This window comes from Hirundo rustica, chromosome 4 (genome assembly GCF_015227805.2).
Source record: "Hirundo rustica isolate bHirRus1 chromosome 4, bHirRus1.pri.v3, whole genome shotgun sequence".
NCBI classification, from domain to species: Eukaryota; Metazoa; Chordata; class Aves; order Passeriformes; family Hirundinidae; genus Hirundo; species Hirundo rustica.
The window spans coordinates 6,530,663-6,557,780 of record NC_053453.1 but is presented as its reverse complement, the minus strand read 5'-3'; the positions used below and the strand labels follow the sequence as shown (position 1 = coordinate 6,557,780).

The 27,118-nt window shown below is 45.5% G+C and overlaps 1 protein-coding gene across 3 annotated transcripts in view; it reads left to right on the top strand.

Moving 5' to 3' along the window:
• Window positions 1–27,118, top strand: part of FRMD4A (FERM domain containing 4A) — a 360,571-nt gene that overhangs the window by 134,657 nt on the left and 198,796 nt on the right. The window contains exon 1 of one of the 3 annotated variants that reach the window (XM_040061689.2): window positions 14,404–14,701. The exons of the other annotated variants lie outside the window; for them this stretch is intronic. Within the exon in view, the coding sequence (XP_039917623.1) occupies window positions 14,636–14,701 (66 nt within the window). The 5' untranslated portion in view covers window positions 14,404–14,635. Of the gene's footprint in view, window positions 1–14,403; window positions 14,702–27,118 lie in introns of those variants that run through there. 3 annotated transcript variants of the gene reach the window in all.

The following is a 27,118-nucleotide window of genomic DNA, read 5'->3' as shown; positions in this document are numbered from 1 at the left end:
AGCAGCCAGCCACAAACTCTTGGGAGAAGTGTAAAACAAGGCAAGGCTGGAGAGATGAATCCACACAACATCCTCCCGCTGCCCAGGAGTCACCAGTTTAGCCACTGCCTGACTTCACCAGGTTTAGCAACCCATTATGGAATTTTCTGTGTGATACTTTCCCTGCTTTTACCAGAAGCTATTCAAATAAGAGATTCCTCTCGTTCTAAATCTGCAGCCTCATCATGTCAGTGCATATTTCTTAGGCCTGGTGTAATCGTATAAAATAACTTAAAAAAAAATAAATAATCCTTCTCTATTCACCATGTCTTTCCCCTTCATGATGTTATACACTTTGATCATATTTCCTCTCTGTCATCTTTCCCAGCCTGAGCACTCCATATCCATTGAATCCCAATGCAAAGAATTTGCTTCCTACCTGTACAGGGAGCCTGTGATTGAAGCTTAGTGTGGGTTGCTACGTCAGACAGTGAGGATACTGGTTTCCCCTTGCCCAAAACTGAAGCACAGACACCTTTGATATGGCACACAGCAGGCATTGGACTGTGCCCCGTGCCAGGACTGCACAGGGAATGGGATGGGCAGAGCTGAACTCAGCTGCCTCTGTGGAGGAAATGTATGAGGCAAGAGTAGTACAAGGCCCACTCAAATATACTGTCTTTAGGACACAGATTTCTGGACACACAAATGCTGCTGCTCTGGGATTCACAGACCACAAAAAAGTCTGCAAATCTTTTAGGAGAAGCCCTAGATCTTGGCGCTTTTTTCTTAAAAGTTGTGTGGACTGGAAACTACTGCAATGCATTCAGACCTCAGTCCATGATGTGCTTAGTCCAAGCTCCTAGAGAGGCCTTAAAGAAATGTTGATCCTCCACATCTGTCATGATCAGTGCAAATGTAAATGAGAGTCAAAATAACTAAGGGTTGGCAACCACATCAAGAGTCTGGGTGTGCTTCTCACCTGTGCTCAGATGTTCTTCTGAGAACAGAATTCAGAAGGTGGATTTTTACAACTGGTTGAGAAAGACTTTCTTCAGCAATCCTGCATGCTGCCTTTCCCCATCCCTTTTCATTTTTCACACTAGAAGGAAAACCAAAACCTTTTCCAGATTGGGAAGAAAATGCATGGAAAAGGGAGGCAGAACAATAAGAAGTGATGAATTACAATAGGTGAGAAGCAAGTGGCAGGCTGTGCTAGGGAAGTGGGAGAGCCATACTCAAGGTTTCTACTGCTGCCCCTCTCCATTTTCTAAGCACTGATTTCTGTCTTGTTTTAGAAAAAAACCATTCTGTGCTCGTCATAGAAACCACCCCATCATAAATTTGTCAAAACTGGCCAGTCATCCTAAAACTGTGAACCTTCTTTTTGTTCAATAGATGTATTTTAAAACATCATAAAAATATTTTTCTGGGTGATCTACAAAGGGAAATGTTCGTTGTGTGTGAATGCCTCCCCATTCCCTCAGCCCAGTGAGAGTGATCACATAAACCAAGGTATGCAGATGCTTGCAAGTGACTGAATTATCATAGATTAGCTACTTATTACTGTTAGTTTAAATTAATATGCTTTATATTATAATGTGCTGGAAGCATGAAAACATCTTCAAGCAGATGACTGTTAAGCAGTGATAACTTCTGCTCTTGCAGCACATCTCCTTTCTTGAGGGAAAAGCTGAAATATTTGATGGTGGTTTAACCAGTGACCGGTGACTGCTGCAGTGGCATAAATAATATTTGCATGTCCTTGGTGCTTGAGTCGGAGCACACCAAGACATCATTTTGAAATGAAGTGGAACATACATTTTAATACCTGCAAACATCAGAAAGACGTTTCAAAGGAAAAATAGATTTTCTTCCCTTGGGGTTAATGCTCCTTGAGCTTTCCACCATCCAGGTCCAGGATAAGTTCAGTAGATGTGTTGGTAAAATCTAGCCCAAATCCTATCCTTGGAGGCTTCCATGCACCTTCCAGAAAGGGGAAGCAGTTCTACCACAACCCCAACCATCCTCCACAGATGTTAAGTGGTATTTTCACACACTTCAGCTGATTGCTCAAGTGGCGTGGCAGGCTTTTGCCATACAATCCCAGAGCAGCAGGGATCCCAAGAGATGTGGTCCCAGCCATCAGGCTGCTTCTTTGAGTGTTTTCCTCCTGCTTTTTAGTGCACGTGACATCTCTGTGCTGTGTGCTTTTTCATCTTTAGAGGTCTCTCACCACCGCATGCCGCCAATCTTCCCCTCTCCAGTCCCTTTGATCAGAGCACTTTTCCCTGCCATACCCATCAGTGTCAGTGGACACATGGCCCTCTGTGACTGTTGGGGACATCCCTCATGGACAGTGATGAGGAGCTGATTCCCAGGCTGCTCTTCCCTCCTGGATCTGTGCCCCCCTTCCCCTCGTGCCGCTGCTCCTTGCATTCACCTAATGAAGCACAGGCTCATCAGAGCCAAGCTGCTGTCAAGGGAGCTGGGCTGGGGAGTGGCTGTGAGTGACACAGTGCTTCTCAGGACACCTTCTCCCCCCTGACCTCCAGGTTGGTGAGACCATGATACAGGGAATTATAACCTGAAGTACATGGCCAGCATGGTGAATAGAATGGGGATACTTCCCTTTTGTTTTGGTGGTTTTCCTTAAGGACATGCATGAACCAAGCATCCTATCTAATACCCCTGCACCCATCTGATACCTCTGCACCCATGTGATACCTCAGCAATACAGGAGTAGTCTGCCAGAGCTGTCTGTCTGTTTGTTAGATATGACTGCTGGGGGAGAAGGGATGTATCAGTGAGGAAGATATTACAGCTCCAACATTGTCCCAGTGTCTCCCAAACCTTCTCCATTTCTTTGGACTAGGCCAGAATGACATTTGGGGCTCAGTACTTATTTTATAGTATATAAAGTGGGCAAAGGTATATAGAGACGGCCAGAAAACCCTTCCATGGGTGTTTGTGCGACACCTCACACCCAGGGAATGCACTTCTGGGGTCGGTGGGGTCCCTGATGTGACTTCTTACATATGGAAAGAGGAAAGACAAAAATAATGTGAATGAACATTGCTGGGAGAGAAGCTTCAGGAGGGACTTTGCCTCAGCAGAGAACATAACCACCTTCGCCTTATTAATATTTTTTTTAAGGAGGAAGAAGGTCATCTTGAAGGTGTCTGGTGTCTGGGCTTTGCTAGAGCACAGTGCTCTAATAAAGGGCAGTTAGGAGCATTTCAGGGCTGAAGGAATTAAGGATGCTGGCTTGGACCCAGAGTTGAAACAAAAAATTGCTGTGGGGCTTAAACCTGTTTTTAACAAGAGTACGTAGCCTGCCAGACCTGGTGAGAGATTAGCAATTTAATTATACAGGCCCTAGCTTCCTGCTTCCCACTAAGTGCCTAAAACCCCTCTAAAGAGGCCCATTACCTTTCCCTTTTTTTTTTTTTTTTTCCCCTCTTGCATTAACTAGGCAATTCAGGGCAGCATAAACACAGAGGAAGGACAGGGGTTCTCTTGCAGAGATCTCGGGGTTTGATGGCTAAGTGCCTCCTGATGGATCTGTCAGAGCATCCCACAAGAGCAAACCTGTCACTCCCCGCAGCGACCATTAGCTTTATCTCCAGTATCCTTGGAAGCATTTTCTGTTTGTCCCCTCCTGAACTCACTGAGGAGAGCGCAGGCTTTTTTCAGGCACTGGCTGACTTTGAGAGAGAAAGAGGCAAAGTGAACAGCTGGGCTCTGGGCACAGAGATTTGGGGCAGAAAGCCTCGGCAGGAGCCTTTGGGGATGGCTGAGTGCTGTTTCACGTGGGAAACAGAGGCAAGGCAGGCAGAAAGCTGCTGAGAAACATGTGACATGCAATCGGCTGAGCTCCAAAAGGCTGTTTGAAATAGGGAGCCAGGAGGAAGAAGTGGCAGACGGGAGCTTTTTGTCTTTTTCCTTCAAGGGAAGCAAGTTTATTAAGGATTGTGAGGCTCCCATACTGTAAGCAATGAATTCTCTGCAAAGGTTTTTCTTTGCAGCACTGCCTGTGGGGTGTTTTCAGACAGTCCTGCTTCACAGATGCTTTTCAAGGTGGGAGTTGATTTGTTTTGCTATTTCAAGTTCATCCATGCATGCAATCATTGCAGTCCCCTTGGTTTCCTGGGACTGTTTAGGTGTCTCTGAGTTCAACTCTGCTCTGCTCTCCCAACACCACATCCCCAGGCAGGCACCCACTGATCCACAGTGTCTGAGTCCCACTCTTGTATGTACCAGAGCTTGTTTTGGCAGTTAGGTTCCTGCTAAGGAGTGCAGGGAGCAGGTACCATATACTTTTAACAGGTATGCTGCTGATAAATGCCCTTATGATGCAGAAGAGTAGTGATTTCTCCATCACCTTTGTACATCCAAAGGGAAGAGCCAGGAATGGATCAGACCCCAGTGCACCGGGCTGCTGCTGTCAGCTCTGTTGGCTGTTTTACCTAAGATCCTTTAAAAACCAGAGCAAAGACATCTACTCTGCAGGCAGCACAGGAAATCTTGCAAGAATGTAATGGAGTGTGATCAGTGAAAGATTTGTCATCTCTGTTCCATGGCTGAGGCAAAGCACCGTGATAGATGAGACCGTGGCCTCTTCAAACTGTTTCTATGTCATGCTAAGCCAGGCTTTGATTTCTGGGACAGCAAGGGAGAGCTCCATTTCTCTTTGGTCAGTCACTTGGCCCTGGGGGTCAGCCCACTTTGGGGTCATGCTGCGGTAGGGAGGGGATGTACGACAGCACTGGCACTGATTGAGGTGCTGCAGTCTCCCCAGTGCCCAATGTGTGTGAGCTGATTACCCCTTCAGAGGTGAGCCACACTCCACATTTGGGATTGGAAAGTCATTTCCCCCAGTCATCCTGTCAGGTGTTTCACCCTTACCTGGTGTGTCTTCCAGTCTGCACCCTGGAACCATCTGGGAAATCTTTTGGCAGTGTGGGAGCATTGGCAATGCATGGCTGCTTTCTGCCATGGTTTCCAGCCTTACCTGCAGTTGGATGTTGGTGGGGTTTGGGATGATGGGAAGAAGCTCTCCTCTGGCTTTTAGCCAGGTGAGGCCCACGTAAACCAAGATATCCCCTCTGCAGGGAGATCACTGAGGGTGAAATGAACCTGGGGGGGAACTGGATGTCAGGTCATGGAGAATGGTGTCCCTCTGGGATTCTCACACTCCCTGGACCCTTCCTAAAGCTTTGACTCGTTCAACTAAGAGATTATCTGGCCTCAACAGACTTAGTAATAAAAAAGATTTTTTACATTTCATTGTCCTGCGGAGGAGCATTGAAGTACAATGAGGTATAAAAAAAACTAGGAGGCCATGAGAAACAGCCAAAACAGCATTTTAGGTTTTGGGTTCCATAGTTGGAAGATTTTTTTTTTTTTTTTTTTTTTTTTTTTTTTTTTTTTTTAGCAAATAAAATCATGCTGAGGTTTGATTCATGTTTTTTTAATTCCTCAGAAGTCTGCGGTGTCATTCTCCTGGCTTGGCATCCTAATTCAAAGTGAAATACATAAAGCAAAAAGGAGTGTGTCAAGGAGTTTCTCTAGCTTTCATCATCTTTTTTTTCCACCAGCAGACACCATCCTTTTTGAGCTGACTGGCAGTGTATAGAAAGGAATAGAGGGAAGGGCTTGGTAAATAAAATGTTAATGAGATTTTTATTATTGTTTTCAGTGGTATCGGGATAGAACCTTTATGCATATAACAACAGCTAAATATTCAACTACGGAAACTTGGTTTTAGTTAGCTTGTAACAACTCACTGCAGCACACTCGCAGTGTCCAGCCTTTAGGACAAATTAACAACTATCGGTACACGCTGCCAGCCACTGGATACACACTGTAAGAGGAGCTTTAACTCTACCAAAAAAAGGATATGAAAAAATACGCCAGGATGAGGCACAAGCTCCCGCGGCTCTGCAGACCCCCGCCGCGAGTGCCGGCCGAGCTCAGGGTCTGCACTCCCGTGCCAAAGGTGAGCTGCTGGCACCAGGGTGGAGGTGGGATTTGAAGGGTTGGGATGATGGGGTAAAGCTGAATTATAGACTGATGTAGGAGTTTTCCAAAGCTGAAATTTTTGAAGATGGGGAATGGAGGGGGATAGCATGAGATGGGGAGGTGGGGACTTCTCTGTGGGATGAAGTCCTGTGGGACATTTCTGTCCAGGTGAAATGATGAGTTGCTTCACTACGTTAAGTCTTCAAATTCAGGCTAGAAGAGTAAGAATAGGCCTCAGGGGCTGCTGAGAATGGTCAGCTGGGAGCAGGTTGGAAAAACATCCTCCCTAATCCCCATCTGTGGTCAGCAGAGGCACAGGTTTCTGCTCGAGTCTGCCTCTAGAGAAACCTCTCACTGACTCTCTGCAGAGCAGTTGCCTTTACAGGGGGGTTAAAATCTCTGAAGATCCCCCTGCTCCCCTGTCCTCCATCACCTCGTGTGCATGTTTAGAGTTTCAGGACACTACTTCTCCTTGAGTCATCAAACTGCTGCCCAAAAGCCCATGCGTCACATAGCACGAAACACTGCAAGTGTTTCTGAATGTACAAAGAGTGCCAGGGAAATACCCTGGAAGTGCCTGAGGATAATTTCTGTGAGCAGTGTGGATGTGAGCTAGAGGAGTAAGTAGGCAGAGGGATGAGAGTTCAGTGGTTTGAGCACAGGTTGTTCTTTTGGTACTTCTGGATGCATGGCGTTCCTCTGTGCCTCTATGTATCTCGCTGTGAGTGGCACTTGTGAGCCGAGAGCCTCGTACCTGCCGCAGGCAGGTTAATTCACTTCTGCTTCCAGCATACCTGCGAATCTCAGCGTGAGCTGGCGGGGTGTCCCCGATAAAACCCGTCAGCAAAGGCAGTGTGATGGATGGGAATGGCCTTGGCAGCCCAAAGCCCCTCTGTGAGGGCCGCAGCCACAGAGGTGGCACGGCGACGGGAGCGGCTGTTTGCATCGCCAGGGCCCGGCTCTCTTGCTGTGCCAGGCTTTGTAGAAATGGTAAAAGCAGAATTATGAGCATGCATCTCCAGGGTACCGTAAATATCATTTTTAATTAACTGGCAATTCCACAGAGGAGACTTTGTGCAGTTCTGTGAGACATGGGAACAAAGTTCAGCCTGTCCCTGTGACAGAGCTCCAAATTTCCCCTGCACTTTCCCAACCCAACGCCAGCAAACAGATGTGCTCTGTGCCTCCTATTTATGCACTCCCAAGAAATTAGCACCCCGTTAAGCTACACAATGCAGTGCATTTATTTTTATTTCACTGTGCTGCAGCCTTTCAATGGTAACTCCACATTATTTCTTACTGGAATCAAATCCAGACTAGCATCAAGGGCTTCTTAAATCAACAGCCTGTGAGGGTTTGAATTTTGTGCAGCAGAACTAGTGCCTATAGCTTAAGATAAAGTAATATAAAGTAGCTGCCAAGATGCTAAGTCCAGTGTTTGACTCTCGTCCAAAAGGAAAGGGACGGAGAGGAAGATTTAATTTCCAAATACCTGGGACTGTGATTTGTTTGCAGACCCAGTTTAAAGCAATAAATAGCTATATTTATATCTCCTGAATGTGCTTATTATTTCAAATCTCACCCACCAAGTGAAAGCGACATGACAAAGCAGCACTGTAGGGAGCCAAAAAATGTATAAAAAGCAATTGATCCATTATGGATGCAGTCTCAGGCAAGCTCAGTCTATTTTAAATCATTTTAATAATGCAGCTGATTTGCTACATCAAGGAGGGAACCTGAAGTGGGATCCCTCACAGCGAGCTAAACAATAGGCTCATGTGGCTCAGGGGCATCTGGACATCTCTGAGAGCGTGCATGGCTCAGCCATCTCCCAGGGAAATGGTGTCACTGCAGCAGCCCTGCCCAGCAGGTCACCTTGAGACATGGGAGACCCCAGAGACAAATGGATGATGCTTTAGGAAAGCAAGGCGAGAAGTCAGTGGGACATTGAATCATGGAAAGCTGGATTAGAAAAGGGGAGGGGTTATCAACAGCATTTAGAAGGGGCATTTCTATTGCTGTGATTTGTGCAGATGGATTGTGATGCAGGTTGCTGCCATGCAAAGCAGATTAGGGCATGCATAACCAGACAAGGAGACTCTGATTCCTCGGTGTTCTCCACGTTCTCCATGACCACAGCCCCCTCACTCCACTTGGAAGAGACAAAACCCATCTAAGCACACCCACTCAGCTTGTTTGGGCCAAAACAGCTCCTTCATCCTTGGGTGGCTTGTTTGGCCTTGGGGGAAGTCTGGAAGAAAGAAAACTTGAGGTTTCCCTTCCCTTGCCCAGAGTGGCCTTTAAATGAAAGCGCATGTGCGAGGGACAGTAGACAAATGCCTTTAGCCAAAGGGCGGCTTTTAAGACACTGAGTTAAATCATGAAAATATGACAATGTTTTAGCTACAGAGAGTGGTGGGAGGCCATCAAGGAGGGAGAGACCACCCATGAGAAGCAATGCAAAGGGGACAGTGAAAAAAGTCAGCCAGCGGCAGCTGTGCCCAAGAAGAAGATGAGATGTTGGTTGAATATAATGACACTAAATAGAAATTATAGGCACATTTTTCGAACTTGAAAGCTGAGTGCTCTGCAGCACCTGGGACTCCTCAGAGGCAGGATGATCCAGGACTCCATTTTGCTGACTCTAAGCTCGTTTCATAAAGCAAACAGGAATGTACCACTTAAAGGCTGTAGAAGAGTTGGGGCAAGCCAGGGCAGCAGCAGGACTCCGGTCACTGCTTTTCTTCCCTGCGATATCTCAGAGCTGCTGGCGTCTCCCATACGGAGACTTCCTTATAAAAACGTTTATCTTCTTGTCGTGTGGAAGCAGCAGTTTTTCCCCCGTTATGGAGCTATGTCAATCCCACTGCGGGCCAGAGGTCAGGAATGGGACTCCTACGCTCATTCCTCATCTGGCAGCACGGGCCAGCCCCAGCCTGGCAAACCCCGCGGATGGAAGCCGTGGCTCCTCGGTCCCGCTGCCAGTGGGAGGACTGACGGACACATGGGACCTCAGCTGCCCCCCTGAGCAGCCTCAGATGTGTTGTAGTGCACTGTGTACCTGCAGGCTTGTCCCACACAGTTTAGGATGGGGAGATGCTCTTGAAGGGAAGGGATGTTTTACCCTTTCCAAGTTAATCACCATCATTCTGTAGGTCTCTTTCTCCATATTTTTTCCCAATGGACCAAAGAGTCCACTTTGCTTACTCAGTCATTTCTTTATAGAAGCCATTTTCTTACATTTAATCATCTTTATCGTTTTTCCTTGAATCCTGCCCCTCATCTTTGTATCTTTTCTGGAGATAAAAGGATCAAAAGAGAGTATTCAAGATGTAAGTGAACCCTGGTTTGATTCAGTGGCACATTAATATTCTCTTTTATTTGCCCCTTGGTGAATGTTAATATTTTATTTGCTTATCCCACCACTACTGAGCAATGAACTGATGTTTCACAAAATTATAATAATCCCAATATCTTACTCCTGAGTGAGCCCAGAGCCCATAATCTTATATATGAAGTTCAGAACATTTTTCCTGCTGTGAACATTACTTCACATTTGGCTACATTAAATTTAATTAGCTGTTTTATTGCTCATTTACTTAGTCTCATCATATCTTTCGGCAGGCCCTTGTTCTCACTAGCCCAAATACCGCCGAGTCACCTGGAAACTGTGCTCCCTCTTTCACAGACTGCCTGTTAATAGGTAGAGCAATGTGTGTCCTCACTCAGATCCCTGGAGAAAACTCGAAATCATCTCCCTGCTCGTTGCCTTGACTGCATGAACTCAAGGTTTGCAAGATTACTTCTCTGGGGATATATCACAGCTGGATGCCTTCATCAGATGAGGCTGTTGCATTTCATCCTGGATCCGAGATTTCAGCTGGAGCCGTAGGCTGATGTCCAGCCTTTGCTGCAGCACTAGTTTAATTAATTCATTGAAAAATTATCACCAAGGCCTTCAGGTGACATTGAAAGCTACTGCAGGATGGGGCTGACTTACAGCACCATGAACCAAGGTGAGGGCAGATGGCTGTGCCCTGGGCCAGCTGGAACCCGATCGGCTTCACACTCAGCTCCAGATTCAGTGAATTACCACAATCCAACCTGGAGGTGCCACGTTGATCAGTTCCTGTGTCCAGGTTTTTGTGTGGAAAGGGAAACTGGAGATGGATGGAAGTTTTGGAAACTGATGGTTCCCTTTCATCCAAGTTTAGCAAGAGTATGGGATGTCCCTCTTCACCTTCCCTAAAGAGAGCAACTCTTTGTTGAGAGGAGAAAGCATAGAAAAACCTTGTGGAAGAGATCAAAAATATTTGCCTTCAAATGCTCCTTTGGATTATTTAAAGCAAAAAAGTTCATAAAAGTTCTCTACTAGTTGTGTAGGAAGACAGCCTGACTTGCCACAGCTGAATTGAAGCCTGTCCCACACCTGTGGGATGACAAAAGCACTGCCCAAATGGACTTTTTGTCACACAGGTTCATGACTGAAGCCTTTGTCCCTTGGCTAGAGCAGTGGAGGAGAGCCAGGATGCCTTTCCTAGTGGGCTCCATGACCCAGGAATGTTTTTTTGCCTCATGGACAAATAGCCTTCCCATCCTCCCTGGACTCCTCATCTCACATCTTTGCAAGCTGGGCTGGCCCAAACATAACATCCTGGGATTAATTAAACTCAGATCAGCTCATTAACCCTTTCTTGTCAACTTTTGTCTTTATTTAGTAAACTTTTAGTTCTGTTTTTATACTCCTGTCTCTTTGTCAGCCAGTGCTTGCAGGGCATCTCTTTCCTCTCCAACCACCTGGAACTCCACTAAGAAAACAATTCTGGGACCCAGTGTGTCCCCAGATAACACTTCAGCTTTTGAAAAACAGCATATTTTGCTGAAATCTCATTTTGGCAAAAATGCTACAGTAATCTCCCCTTTTGAGTTCTTTTCTGGTATCTTATTCCCAAATGGTCGAGGAAAACTAGGAAGGAAGTGAGGAGAAAATGTGGGTGTAGAAGAACATCCTGTTCTGCACAAATACCCTGGTGTGTTGTCAGATGGATGCTCTGCTTTAAATAGGTCTCATGCTTGCAAAGGCCAAAGTAATACATTCTCAGAAATTAGAAAATATGGAAATGATGGTTTAATAAAGAAACTGTTTGGACTTACTGCATTAAAGAATTAACCAGGTTAGAGCTTCTCGTTGTCACATGTGATCTCATTTCTGTGTGCTCCTGTAATGCACATGCACAGAGGTTTTGGGGAAAATCCCTGGGGAACTTAGAGAAATTCTTTCTTGTTTACACTATTTGGGTGGCTATCTCCATAAGCAAGGTCACTTGGGGTAAGCAACATTGAAGCAAGAGCTAGAAGAGATCCAATGGGATAGATACAGAGCTTCTATGTGTATGAGGAAGTTCTGCTTTGATCTGATTTTGTGATTCTGATTTCTGCTATCTGCCTTTTGAAGGTTGGGTAAGTTATTTCAGGGATGAGGGAAACAGCTTTCTACACTTTGGTGCCCTTTTCTTTCACCATCAATATAATTTTACCACAGCTACACCCACTGCTTCAGTTATTACTGTAACATCGTGATTCTTTTTTTTCTTCTGCACATTTCCTATATTTTGCATTTTTTCCCATTGTGCTTTGCATTGAATCTGAAATTTTATTGCAATTTGAAGGAAATAAGGAAAGAGATATACCCTTGAGTTCAAAATGCCCTGCAGTCTGGGAGTCAGGAACATTCCACTGGACTTTCAGCAAAGCGACTTTTCCCAGAAACAGCGTTTTTACCCAAACTTTTGACCGTCTCTACAGACAGTTAATATCGATCAGGAGGAGAATTGCTCAGCTGATTATTGCAACTGCAAGAGCCTAAGAGCTGCTATATCAATGTATATTGTTGTAATAAGGGAATCACAGGCAATGTAGAGCTGAGCCTGGGTGAGAACCCAGGAATTCATTCATCCCCCTTGCCATTGCCATTGCCAGTGGAGCACATGGTGTTTTTATTGCCAGATGTTTCCTGAGTGAGCATCAGGGAAGGCGTTGTGTGTTCCCCTAAGCCATTTTCTTGTGCCTGACACTATTTTCGCCACCAGTTTCGAAATAATCTTGAAATTCATCTTTATAAAGACAAAAATGAGCCTGTGTTGGAGTCAAAGAGTCTGTCACATGGACACTGCGTTCTGACCCTGGAAGATGTCTCCTGTTGTTTATCTCTGTAACCAACACAATGCAGCTACAGGGACAGTCAAGGGGCACAAGTGACATGCTTGCCCTGTTCTATTGCACAGAGGGAGCCTAAAGAAAAGAATCTTTAATTTCGTGTTTCAGTATTTAACACTTGGCCTTTGTGCAGTAGATGGGGTGGGGAGGACAGAAGCGATCACATGTTTGATTCCAGTGAAGTTCTTGTTGTGGTCAGATGGTTGGACAGTAGTTGGGTCAGTTAGAGGTGGACAAATGCATGTTTCAGTCCAGCTGGACCACTGCTGGCTCATCTGACACAGCCCAAGCGCTGGTCTCTGTGGGCCAGGGACCTGCAGAAGGCCAGTCATGTGTCCTCATACCCAGCCTGGATGTGTAGAAACCATAGATTCCTGGGATCTCTGAATTTCCGCGCATGCTGGAGAGGATAAAGACCTTACCAGCAGTCAAGTCTTCTTCTGCAAATACTTCCTAGACAGCAGAACACGTGAAGTCCTGTGTGTGGTGAGCCCTGTGGCCATGCACACCAGCTTGCTCATTGCCTTACTGCATTCTGGTTCCCTTCCCTCCAGATGTATTCCTCTTTGCTTTGATCCATTAAAACACTCCTCCACTCACACTGGTGAAGACAGACACTTTGTCAAAGCTTTAATGAAAGGGCAGCTTGTGAATGATTAACAGGCTTTTTTGCAGTAGAGAAGCTTCCCGTGCTGGGTTTGTTTCTGAAGCAGTCAACCTATTATCTGATGTAGGGCCATGTGTGAAAGAGAGTTGGTCCAGCTGGAAAACGAATGACATGTCCTTCTTTGCTGTTGAAACCATCCATCATAACATGTCCCAAATGGTCCATCATGTTGTTGTCTAGTAAAACTCAGCCATCAGAGGCAGCTCCTGATCAGATGCTAATGGGTACATGTCTGAAAATATTATTTCAGCTATAACTCTGAGAATATTTAGTTAGAATTTAAGAACTAGAGGTCCTTCTAAGCTCCATCAACTCTATCCATCTCACATCTTTAGAAATAATACTGGTCTTCAGTTTCTGAAGGCTTTAGAGCAGCCTCATGGATTTTTTTTTTTTTTTTTTGTGTGTGTGTGTGTGTGTGTGTGTGTGTGTGTGTGTGTGTGTCCAGTGTCTGGAATACATCACATGCAAGATTTCATTCTCAGATTTCAAACTATGTGAGTACACATCAAATAAGTAAAAAATAATTTGGCTGAGCAATGTGAACATCGTGAAAGGCAGTTGGATGAACTTGGCACTGTCTAGGATGCAGAAGACTTTGACACCGGTCCTGGCCAGATCAAGAAATACTTTCGGTATTTCTCCTTTTTGTGCCTCAGTTGCCTTTCTAGTTGGTTCCAGTTAACATTATGCAAAATCCTTGAAGGGAACCTCCACTAGGTTTTGCTTTGGTTGGGTCATGTCCATCAATACCTTCCCAGTCCATATGGAGCTGTGAGAGCTACAAAGTGCTAAGCAAGCAAAAACCTTTACTCCATTGAGTTAAGTGGGAGCAGATGTGTGGAGGAGAAGCAAGCACTTGGGCTCCTGCTTTAAACTTTCCATAAATGCAGTAAATTGAAGGGTCTAGTCCTGAGGAGTGCTATGGGGACAGGGATGCTGCAGAGCTGGAAGGGTTGAGTGGTTGGAGCATGTGTCAGAAGCGGTGTTTGCAGGATCAAACCCTGCAGTGTTATTCGGGGTTATTCCCCTCCATACGTAACCTCAGCAGTCACCACTGCACGCCAGTGCCTTGGGGAGTGGGTAAGGGGATCTATTAATACTCTTAGGAAAGAATTAGTATCCAAACAACTTTTGTTTCCTTGTTTTTTACACGTCTGTGCTCCCCTCTGTCACTCATCACAGCGCAGAGCCTGGTATGCTGTGACAAAGAGCTATTGATGGAGTGCTTGTGTGAATTGGCCCAGCACTGGTCACAGCCAACTTCTGTGGGACCTGCTGCCCCGTTGTACAATACGCTCCAGTGTGCTGGGCCATTTGTGAAAGGTCAGAAATGAACAGAGAAATGGACTGGAGTCAAAAACAAGCAGTCCTATAAATATCAGTCATAGTCAAAGGCAGTTTATTCCATTCCTCCCCTCTCTCTCCTTCTGTGTGTGTCTCTCCCTCCCTCTGTTGTGGTTTCCCAGATATAACTCCATGCTTCTGGCTGGGGAGCTCTGAAAGGAAGGCAGCACACACGCTGCAGCTTCTGCTCCCATCTTGCACACATGGAATAATCCTCAGTCCTGCAAGCAGGGCTGACAGCCGGCACGGAGTCCAGGCGTCATCTGGACTCTGATGTTAAGTTTTGATTTCTTGGATTTTCCTTATCTGTGAGAAACTCATTTGTGACAGTCTGAGAACGAGATTTGGCCACTGACGCTTTGGATTGCGACTTCTGACAGCTTCCCTCTGTTTGACTTCACAATGACTTTAGCAGCTAAATTAGAGGATATTGAAGTGACACTGGAGCACCTACTAATGGATGTGTTTGTAAGTAAGCCACTATTTCCTTTTTAAATTGAGATGCCAAGGATCCAGAAGGCATTATACAAATTTTATGGCATATCCAAAGTGTTATATTGACTTAATTTCTTTACATTTCCTGATAAACTGTGTGTAATCCAGCTCTACCAATATGTTGTGGTTTAGGCATCTCCTGCAAGCCATAACATGCAAAACTGGAACAGTGTGAGATAGGATAGATTTTGCACTGTTTTTTTGTATCAACTACAAATTTGATGTGAAAAGGAGGAGAGATTTGGTCAGTTTGAGGAATATCTCTGTAAAACTATTGCATTAACAGAGATTGGAATTGTGCATGGCTTGACATCAAGTGTCCTTGACTTTAAGATTTTGACAGCTATTGGATTAAAATTTTGACTCTTGGGTTATTTTGTAAGAGATGGAGGAACAAGCAAAACAGCTGTGTTTTCAAGAGAATCCAGTTTATAACTCCTGGATGTATCAAATATTTTAAAGCTGCGTTAATCTGGGATTGCTTCCTTGGAATCATCAAAGCACAGTGAAGCAATGTATGGTTTGCTTCTACACATCTGAGATAAGAACCTGTCTTTACCATCTCATGTTAAAGTTTCTTAAAAATATCAAATCATTTCCAAATATGTTCTTGCCTTTTCCAACACAGCTTGATGGATTTCACCTAAAGGTCAGAGATGTTTGGGAAAAATTTTTGGTGAGAGGGGATGGAAAAATAATAGTGAGGGATTACCAGTTCATTTGTCTTTGTGGGGGAAAAAAAAGAAAAGGAAAAAAAAAAAAAAAGTCATGCCAAGGTGATTTGTACTCTCTGAATTCAGGCTATAAGAAATAACATGGCAAGTGACCCTCTGAATTTTCAGAAGAGTTTTTTGGCATCTCTTAAATTATTTCAAATTTCAGGGTCGAGTAATGAGGAATCTTAGGCATCAACCACCAAAGTGAAAAACAAGAGATCTTGCCAGATTTCTACCCTGTGGTCCAGTTACTGAGGTGTCCATCTGTGCTGTGAAATGGATTCAAGTTTCTCTGTGCTGGCATCTCCCCTCAGTACTTTAGAAAGTGCCTTCACCCCTTTCCCAGGCTGCTGAGATTGGGGTAGGTGAGCATTATTGGAGACTGCTCTGTGAAAGCCTCTACACAGGACATGAAATACTGAAATACTCTTTGGGCTGTAATATCTGAATCAACTGAATGATTATTCACCACTCTGGGTTCAACTCCTTTTCTCAGCTCTCAGTACTGTGAATCCCAGAGAAAATCCCTAAGGATTTAAATCCCCATGACAAGCAAAGATCTAACATCTGCCTCTCATGACCACAGCACGCTGTGAAAGTTATTCTGTGTGGGAAGGGACCAGTGCTTTCTTTGGAGTATTTGCAAATGTTGTAGGATGAACTTGGCGCAAGAATTCCTCTTGCTCTATTTATAGCTCAGCGTTGCTTCAGTGACTTGGGTGCTTGACTGAGACCCTCCTGGGACAGGTGTCATTGAACAGTGGGTGCTTAAAGCGTTTTGTCACAGGGCAGCTCCAAGCAGAATCTCAGAGACTGACAACATCTAGAAGGCCAGGGCTGACTGAGGTTGGACAATCCTACATGTGTCTGATTGTGTTTGAAGGGTGTGAAAAGCCTCCTGTCTTGCTGGGATCCACACAGCCCAGTAAGACAGGGAAGTAGGGAATCTTCTTGGCTCTTCATGTCCCATTGTGTATTTTAATGTCCATGGCCTTGATTCCATCTAAATGCCTCTCCTTGTGAGTTTTTGGGTTTGGTGTTCAGTGGTTTTTGTAATGAGGTTGACAGTTGGCCAAATAAAATGTGGACCAAATTCTCCAGAGGTGCAGACAGCCTTAGTATGTGAAACCATTGGAGCTCTTCTCAGGTCGTGTTTTGAACTGATCTCTCAAATTTGTAGTTCTAGACCCAGTGGAACATCCCCAGCTGGGACAGTGGGGTCACAGCTGATATTGTGATGCAGGGACATGTCTGTGCAGTGCCATGCTGTGCCACTCCTGAGCACAGTTGGGTCTGGAGAAGCTGTGCTGTGTGAGCAGCATTGTGCAGGGGACACTGCAGCAGTGTCACAGCTGTGTGCTATGCAGAGCCTGGGGCTGAACGACCCAGGGGCAGCATGCCCAGGCTTCACGTCTCACCTCACGGTTGGGAATCCAGTCTAGCCTCTAAACAAAGCAAGGAGAAAGGTTTTCCCTTATAAGCAACCATGTTTGCACTAGCCAGGGTCTTCTAAAACCTACCTGGGAACTAAGGCAGGAAGAATTTCAGATAATCTAGATCAAATGCCACATGCAGAATCACCACTATCAGGCACAGTTTTCAGGCTTCACTCACATCACCTTGCCTTGCCGCTGTGTTTGATCTTAAAGCACCTATTCATTTAGCAATGCTAAAAATAACCTCTGGATATACTGGATACAGAAAAGTAAACATAAAACTCTGTATGAGAGAAGGGCAAAATGTCAAGCTCTGGCTGTTACAGAGCATTCTAGCAGCCAAATTTATCAAAGGTCATTGATCCATCACCAAGTGTTTTACTGCAGTAAGATGGGTATTTTGGTGAGGAGAGTGGGGCCAGACTGGTCAGGCTGCATGGGCTGTGGGCAGGCTGTGAGGTAACAGGACCCTCCTGGGAATGATCTTGAAGTCTGCTCCATGCCATGCATCTTCATCTGTGTCAGGTTTATTGCTGAAAGAGCGAAGCCATCTGTCACCATAATGCTCCTCTTCCAATTCCTCGGTGCCCTCCACTGCTCCAAACCAGGTGATTACTTACAAAATTGGGAAATTGTGGTCTATGGAGCCTTGAGTTAGCTGTTTTTTTCTTCTGAAGAAACTTAGTTTTAATGCTTCTTGGACCTTAGGGGCAGTAACCCATTCCCGGATCAGTGGACCCTGACAAAGCTCACGTTAATAGCTTGTACTAAACTATCAAGCCCATTTTGTCACAGTGTAAAAGGTTATAGCAGACAACAAATGAGAAGCAACCACCAGTTTCTAATGAAAACTGAGACATAGATCAGCACAGACTAACACACCTTGATGTAATTTGGCTTCTGCAGTAACACAGACTGAGGAAAAACTATAGGATTGGGCCAGTTTTTCTCTGGACAAGCTTTTTAGCTAAATTCTCCTACAGGAACACACCTGGAGTGAATTCAGCAGTTTTGCAGGGATGATGGCAAGCCTCGCCAGCAGATGTGTTAAACACTTCCTCTGGAAAGCTAGTATTACACGAGAACACTTTTAAAACATCTTTTTTTTTTCCCCTTTCTTTTTGTGGAAACCAGAGATTTGCATCTACACGGCACGAGCTGCCACTTCCTTGCAGGACATGGTGTTCTCGCCACGCTGTCATCCCTCTGTCAGAGAAGCAGCTGGTGCTGCCCTGACACTTCCTTTCCCCTGTTTCCAAAGGGCACCGGGGAGCTTTGCTGGGCTGTGCGAGATGAGATAAAAGGGAAGCCTCGGACATGACATTTCATAATTAGCTGTCATCGCCGGCGGGCTGCTACCCAGCCGCCTGATGAGCTGGGACTTGGCTGCCTGGAGAAAGCTGGACAGGGAGACAGGGACCAGAGTAGGGGGGTGGTGCAGGGACAAGCTCAGCAGGTCCCTCGGGTGTGCTGCGGGGAAGAAGGAGTCTGGATGTGAAGTGCAGACTCTGAATCCTTGTTTCGTAGCTCGCAAAAGGCGTCCCTGAGCTAAACCTTCCTTGCCTCTGAACACGCTAATTATTCTTGAGCAGTCTGTGAATGAGACCTTTGAGGGAAACCTCAGGATCAACCTTGCTGCCTTCCAGGCCTTGCCTTAGGCACAGGTAGAGCAAACCTCCAGGATATACCATGCCCAGCATGCACGGGGCACTTTCCATGGGATGTCTGGAAGGGGTTGAAAGTGAAAAGGGTTGTGGAGCCTGCCCCACTGAGGGTTGCTTTTCCTTGCATTATGGATGTGGCTTTAGACCTGCTAAAAAAACAGACTTTCAAGCAAACCGGCTAAGGGATAATAATCCTGTTAGGAAAGTGAGCCTGAAGTAGTCAAACATTAGCTGGCATCAAAAAGGAGACTGAATTCTGAGGATAGACATGATGGAGCTGTAGTGGATATCCCAGGAGAGAAAAAACCCTTCAGATTAAATCTTTAAACCATGAACCCTGTGTGCTGGCCCACTCTAGATATCACCTGGAAGACAGCAGTCAATTTATCTCCAAAGGTTCTTGGCATCTTAGAGCCCATCCAAACACATCATGTCAATCCACGTTACACTCCATAGTTCCTTCTGCATTTCTGCAAACATTTATTTTCACAGCTGGCTCCTCGGGCTTCCTCCCACCACACTCCACAGAAAAATATATACTTACATGTATGTGTATGTATGTCTAAATATGTATATATAAAATATTTTATATATTTTTAAAATATCTATATCTACATATATAGCATATAGGTGTGTATATATGAGAGTATCTGATGAAATTATATTTGTGAGGGCTTTCTGGCATGGAGGGAGGCTGTGATTGCTTTGCCCTGGGTGGATGTAGCAATCCAGATTTGCCATGCTCCAGACTCCTGTATCACCCACAGAAACAGCTGCTCTTCTCCCTCCCCATGTTGTCAGGTTCTGGCAGAGTTAACAACAAAATAGCAAGAGTATGAAACTCAGTCAGAAGAATTATCTGGGATGAACTGGAATTAAGGTGGGAGCCAAATTCCTGTATCCAGACAGATCTAAAGCTGGATATTTGAAAGAGAGGGACTCAAATGCTAAGATTGAAGAATCTGAAGTGAGGGTGAGGTCTCTTGGCCTGTCGCACCACAGGAGACAGAGTTCCCTGGTGGACTTTGGCAATGGGGATGGGCACCATGAGGTGGACGTGGCCATCATGTCCAGTAAGGATTTGGTGTGGTGGCTACCAGTACCCACAAATTCCAGCTCTTAAAACTAAGCTGTGAAGAGAAGGGCATTTACTTTACCTGGCTCTTTATTAATAATAGTGAAACAACGATAAAATCAGCACTGGTAATTTTTCATGTTACAGATAGAGAAGCTGAGACAGTGGGACGTGGAGCCCTTGAAGCAGCATCCTCCTCCATCTTTCCACTTAGAAAGGGGCAGAAATACAACTTCCAGAAGCCCAGGCTGGTGATTTGTTCCCCCCAGAGCATAAGATTCCATACAATCGCGGAATAATCCATCTATCAATGTCTCACATTGATGCCAAGGATGAAGTGTGATTTTGGATCCAGTCCTAGCATGCTCTGGCATAGATAGCTGTGAAATTTCTCCATTCTTTGGGCAATTACACCATTAATCTTCCTATCTTCCCATGCCACCAACACTAGTGAACAGTAGCCATCCTCATAGCTGGGACTGAGGACAATCTGGAGACAGGAGGGGTGCAGGAGGATGGTTGTGATGAACTTGCTTCAAGCACCATTTGCCCAGAGAGCCCTGCAAGGAGCAGTCCCCTCTCTGCAGTAATCAAACAAACATTCTTGTAGTTGCTATCGACTCCCGGTGTCTCTGTTACATTTTTCTTAATAACAATTGTAATAATAAGACATTATCAACATGTAAAGTGATCCATTAACCTCTACAGCAGCAATAAATTGTGTGGCTTTGCCAGGCTGCCCGGGCTTGCTAATCGAAGAGGAAGGAGCAAGTTCATACCCGGAGCAGTCACAAATCATACATAATGCAGAAGTGTGGCTGCTAACCTCACCCCCTGCAATATAATGGGTATTGCCATGTGTTTATTTATCTGAGAAATTGGTTCTTTGAAGCAGCTCCTAATGACTTTCTCTCTGGCAACAACAGCATCCCCCAGTTTTCCCTCAGTATCCAGTTCGCAGGAGATTTAAACCTTCACCCTCCACCACTGGAGTCAGTGTGAGTTATGGCAGTGCAGGGAAGAGAAGCAGAATCAGGCCTCTTGATCTGCAATAAAAGCTGAGGTTGCTTAGCAGGATTGCACCATTAAAGAGATCTAATTAGGTAGCTTGCCTCAGGTTTTGTTTAGATGCTTCTGAAACTGAGAAATGAAAAACAATCAGACCAGGTTTTCCCAGTGAATGATGTAGTCCAGCATCATGTCTTGAGTAGCAGATAACATCAGGTCCCTACAGACAGCTCTAAAAGAGGGTAAATGCATAACCACAGACCCCACAGTTACCTTTCAACAACCAGTTCCTTGTACTCAAGGGTTTCACGACCCAGAGGCAGCACCTTCAAATTTAGCAGCCCACTGTAGATAAAGGCTTTTATGAGTTGTTGAGTCATTTTTTGTGCCCAGCCCAGGAATCCAGCTGCCTTGGACAGCCCTGGAGCAGAGGAAAAACCATAGTGCTGTGCTGCCACCCTCCACACAGTGCCAGCAGCTGCAGAGAATTCCCATCTCACTCCCATGAGAGTCAGGTTGTGCTGCTGACCCTCACAGAGCCTTTGTGGAGGAGAAGAAGAGCTCTGTGGAGAAGCCTGGGCTTGGTCAACCATGCTGAACAACACACAGACACAACAGACAGTGAGAACAAAGAGCTGGGAGTGGGGATGCCAAAAGGGAGGTTAGCAAAACCAAGGCAATTAAATACAGCTACCAAGAGACAGAGTAGAACCTCTGAGAGCTGGCAAGGAGTGGCCATTTGTAATGATTGTTTTGTAATTCGTGGGGAGACATTGACGCTTTCAGGTCCCATTCAACCCCCAGTAAAATGAGCAGCTGAAGCAGCTCTGCTGTCTCAAATCTTGCAAGTGCCCATTTCCTTCCAGCTGACAAAAGGAGTCCAAGTGACAAGCTCAGATGAAGGGACCAAAGTTAGGAGACGTAAATGCCACTTCAGGTGTGTCCTACAACTGGGGCAGGGTGTTGTAAGGACAGATAGGAATTACAGGGAGAGACTCCAAGGTTCCAAGACTGAAGATCCAGAGCATCAAACTTTTCACACTTCTCCATCTGCACAAAAAATACACAAGAAACACAACCAAGCTGGGTTTGTATTTTGCCAATGTTAGCAGTTCCTCTTTCAGCTTGGTGCAGGATTTTCTCCTCACTTGGAGAAAACTCATCATTATTCCATGCTTGCAAGACCTCAGCTACAAAAAATGATTTGCCCGAGAAGCTATTTACTGACTTGGTAAAGCTTAAAAAAACCTCCTCATAACATCTCTCAGGGGTCTTCTACTTCCCTCCTTTCTTTAGGGACATGTTGGTCTCTCTGCTATTCATGTGGCTTTCTCTTGGGGCAACACAACTCTCTCTCCTTCCCTTACACAGACACATATGCTTTCCCACAATATATTAAGATTAATCAAAGCAGTGTAACAAGGATGAAGTTTTAAAAGAGGGGAAAATGCACAGAACAAAGAAGCATTTATCTTCACAATGTTTGACATAGTCCATATGTCAGACATCCTGTTTAGGCCTTACATTGAGCTCAAGGCTGACTACCTTCCATGCTGTGCCGAGCAAACCCCTATTTCTTCAAGAACTGAAGCAAATCAGCAATGCTAAACACTCCACAGGAATAGGCTGCTCACATTTTTAAGATTTGATACTGAGATGCACCAAGTATTCACACATTCCTTGCAGTCACCAGGATTTTCAAAGCCTTTAGACCAGACCCCCAGTAGAAATATTGCGTAGTCATCCCCCAGCTAAGAGCATGCCTGCTCTTGTGTGCATCACACACGGCCTCTGCTGCACAGCCTCCATGTGGGAATGTGCTATTGTTGCCAAATATCTCCTCCTTTGTTTATATTAGCCCTGGAAGTCAGAGGTGGCCCCTTCAATCCCTCCATGATGTTTACAGGGGCGTGTCTCCAGGGCAATGGGGTCAGGCGAGTCCCCTCCCTAATTAATTACTGTCTCTCTGAGTTATGTGGGAAAAGAGCTGACCTGCCAGCACACTAAAACCCAAGGGAAATGTCCTTCCATCTAACAGAGGCCCTGCTTGCTATCTGCTGCTGCTCTTCTGGCCAGGGGTTTCCAGGAGCCCACCTGCCTGGGTGCTCAAAGAACTGGGATCACTTTCCCCAGCCAGGACCACAGAGAGGTCGGAGGATGCAGAGGAGGACTGGAGGTGGGATGGAGGCTTCTCTGAGAGAGCCTGCCTGGTGGTAGGAGGGGAAGAGGAGGGGTGCAGGTTGCTCTGTCCTCTTTCCTGAAGGCGTTTCCTGGGGTGTCTACGTCTCTGCCATGAATTTCAGTAGGGGCTGTGCCAAGAACTTGCTGGCTTGGTGGACACAGCAGCTGATGGGTCTAAGTGCTTGGCTAGGTGCAGGCTCAGCAGGTGACATCCTGGGCTTCATGCTGCCATTCCCCATGAACACCCAAGGCTGAGGGACACAGAGCAGCTGGAGAGCAGCCATGCAGATACCTGTGTTGGAATGCCAGTGAATGAGGACGTTTAGGACCATCTGACATCAGGTTCTGTGTCAACCTACAGCAGTGTGCCTCAGATATTAACTTCTCTGAGTACAGAAGGGCTTGGTCCTGGGGTTCTGATTAGGCTTATGCTAGTCAGACCCACTAACGTGTCTGTGAACTGTTAAGTACACGTGTTGCAGCAGGATGTGAATTTGTGACAGGAGCCCAAATTCCCCATGGCCTTTGTTGATACAAATGATGGACGTGCAGCCAACACCACCTTGGTCACTGCATAACCCCCAGCTCTAGATCAGAGTGAAACAAAGCATGGATCTCTCTGTTCCAGCCCGGGCAGTTGCACACAGCAAAGGCACTCTCATGCTTGCCCAGGGGAGACAGAGACGGGACGGTGCATGTGGCCCCTGATGTGACACAGCCCTGCCACGTACAGGGGAAGCCCCTAGGCTTTCTGTGGCTGGGGACCACAAACAGCTTCTCTCTCTCACCCCTGCAAGCTGCTGGATTATCACCACAGAAAGGACCCACGTGGGAATGGAGCTGAACCCACTGTGTCTTCCCACATCCCTCCCCAGGCTAGAGTGATCATAGCATTTCTCTGTAAAACACCGTGTAAGGCTGGAAAATTGTTTAGCTTTTTTTAAATCAAAGGCAAGCTGGATTTGCAATGACAACCTCTGCACATCTTTCACTCCCAGCAAGGCAATTTCCTTTGCAGTCTGATTCTGAGTGCAATAAAATGTAAGCTAAGTCACTGTAGGGTTTGCAGCCCCAAAGCTCTGGGGAAGCTCTGTTCTCCTAGTCTTTCCAGTAAAATAGTTAGGGAGGATTGCTTACAGTGGGAAGTAAAAAAATCCCACTAAGATTAATAGGAGCTGCTAAAGAGCTCAAATAGAAGTGGTTTCCCTATCAGGACTCCAGGGAAGAATTTGGCTTTGCTACTGACAAGCCATAGATATCATCCAGGGTGGAAAATACTGCCAGGAGCTGCAAATTATCCTTATTTTCCCCTCAGTCTGTTGCCATACTTGTGTCTTCATGGAATACCGAACTTAAGTGGATTTTTCTGTACTGAGTGACTTTTCCATTTTACAATACAATGCCATTGATAGATCTGATGGATACCACTCATTGCATTTCAGTCTGTGCCACTGCTGTCATTGGTTTCCATTCATTGATCTCAGCTGGGAGTACCCTGACTTGAAACTTGACTCCTGTGTTGCAAATATAAGACACACTTTGCAGCAGTAAATGGTTCCTCTCTCCTTTTCATTAGAGACCAAAAAAGAAATCTCGTCCAAATAGCAATCCATTGGATATACTTTCCTCTGATGCATTGTTACCACAAACCACTGTTCCTGGCAGCCTGCAATTAGTACTGAAAAGCATCCACTGCTTTAAAGAGCTTTGTCTTTCAGCAGTGAGTAAATACAGTGTGTCCCTTCTGAGCGTCTGTGGGGGCAAGGCCAGGATGTTCCCTTAGAATATTTGGGGGTTTATTTCCTACTGTGCTGTTCAATTGGAGATTGTCTCTGCAGACCATGCAGTTAAATGAAGACCCAGTGACGAGCCTGGTAATCTCAATCTGCGTCTGCAGCCACCTAAATGGGAAAGGGGGATCTCCAGAGGCAAATTCAGGATTTGATGGGCTGAAGTGCCCTTGGATGTGCTTATGCCTGCCACAAACACCCAAACTCACCCTCTGGGAACAGCTAGAAAGACCGTCACGGGAGTAGGTTTAACATTATTACCTTCAGGCAACCTATCAAATGAATTCTAGTAGACTGCCCTAGACAGTCGCCTACCAATATGCTTTGAACAAAAAATATAAAGCAAACACCTCATCCTCCTGGGTGGTTTTCACAGTCCTGCTGATTAAGGTTTGGCTTCCTGTTTCCAGGTTCATACCCCCTGGGAAATGAGGAATTAAACAGAGGAAAGTGTTGTGGTGGGTCCAGGTCTGCAGTTTTATATGGAGGGTACCCATAGATTTGTGCCTGAGTTGCAGCACAGTGAGGGAGCAAGAAGTCAGGCCCAGTGGGATATATGGGGATCTTGTTAGAATTGGTTCCAGTAACATGAAAATGGATGGATTTCTTCTGCTTTTCATGTGTGCAAGATGTTTCCTGTAAAGAAGAGTATTTCTGTTACCATTCAGCTGCCTTGAGCAGTACACAGATTTGCATTTCATTGGCAAGACCTAAAAATCCAGGCAAAAACACTTGAGGTTTGTGGAAATGACTGAATGAATCCCCTTTCCCCCGTGGAGAATATCAATGTGTGGTGTTTCATGCTGGTACCACTGGACTGTCTGTGCCTGGTCCTGGAGGCTGATGGCTTACAGACACATCTCTGTGTGTGTTGTGGCTCTTTGTCCCCTCTAGTGGATAAATTTCTATCTACAGAGTTTTTCCCATGAGCTGGACCTGCAGGAAGGAGAAGATGCTTGCAGGAATATGAGAGCTCCTGGGGAAGGGGACTGGTGTAGGCTGGAGCCCCACCCAGGGCTTAGGGTCGGGTTAACAGGGAAACCTTTGGTGCTCTGCTCTTTATGAAACACTCACCCCCGAGGTCCTGACTCAGGCATGAGTAAGCTTTTATTCAGGAAAAGCTCCCAGCAAGGCTAATTGCTGCCACCTTTGCCCTCTTTCTCCAGCAGTCGGTCCCGGGGGGCTCTGCTGATGCAGGCAAAGGTTCCTCGTGGGAAACGCCAACCTCTTCTTCATGCTTGACAAAAATAGGTAGGCAGGCTGTGAGATAGCTAACAATCATAAAAAAAAACCCTGCAACAAGCAAGGACCTTAACTGCACACCTATTGAACATAAAGAACCTACATAAGTCAGTCATGCTTAAGATATTTCCATCTTTTCCGGTCTCTTTCACTCTCTTTGGCAAGAGACATATGGAACTCATTATGAACAAAGGCCAATTGTTTTCATATTTAGAGTTTCCCACATCAAGCTGCAGTTTTTGGGGTTTTTTTTTCCTTGACTGGTTTTAATGCATGTGCATATGCTGAGCAGATAGAGTTTCTCTTTTTTATTTGAAATGGTTGCTTTAATGTCATGTCCCTAACACCTTCATCCCAGCTTTTGGACTTGGATCAAAACAAAATATTTTTAGTTTTGCATTAAAATGAGAACAATACATGGAGGAAGGGACTGACTCTCCAACTCAGCAGATTTTTGGTCTCCCAGCTAGACTGCTTCAAGGAAAAGGACATGGGCCAACATCTTTTCCATTTTACTGGGCAAATTAAGAGCACCACTAAGGAATTGCTGGGTTGAGAAGCTCCCACTTTGTATGCATTAACTCTAAACTGCATGTGGACCAATACCTCTGACAGAGTATGGAAATGAGCACAACATCCAAAACACTTTCCAGTGAAAACACAGGATTATACTTGGCTGCTTTAAGACAACTCACGGTCATATAGAAAGGCTGTGGGAAGGGGAAGTATTTTTCCCCTTTCCAAAACGTGTGTACAATTTAGAGTGTAAATAAATTTTCAAACTTTTCTTCCAGAGTAAGTAAATACCATCATCTACTCACCTCTAAAGTGGTTTTATAAGAGGAAAAAAAAAAAAAAAAAGACATTGAGAATGACTTTGTGAAGTAACACTTCACAATTGCAGACTGTAACATAATCTTTTTTGTGAGTGAGTACACACAGAAGCTGCAGGCATCACCCATCAGGCTTTCAGTGCTTTGGATGTGCTTTCAGTGCTGTGTGTGAGTGGTTCTGCCTGTCCTCTGTCCCCATGTGCTGCTCTGTGCCACTCACACCCTGCACCCGTGGGTGCTCAGTTCAGCTGAGCAGCCCAGAGGAGCTGCCCGAGCCCTCTGCTCTGGCTCTGTGCCTTCCAACATCGAGGAGAGAGGAATATCTGAACCCAGGAATTAACATTAATCTCTGCACCAGATGGTGATACACCAGATATTCTTTTTAAGGTGGACATGTGATCTACTGTACAGCAAACCAGAGGGGTCTGCAGTCACATGGCAAAAC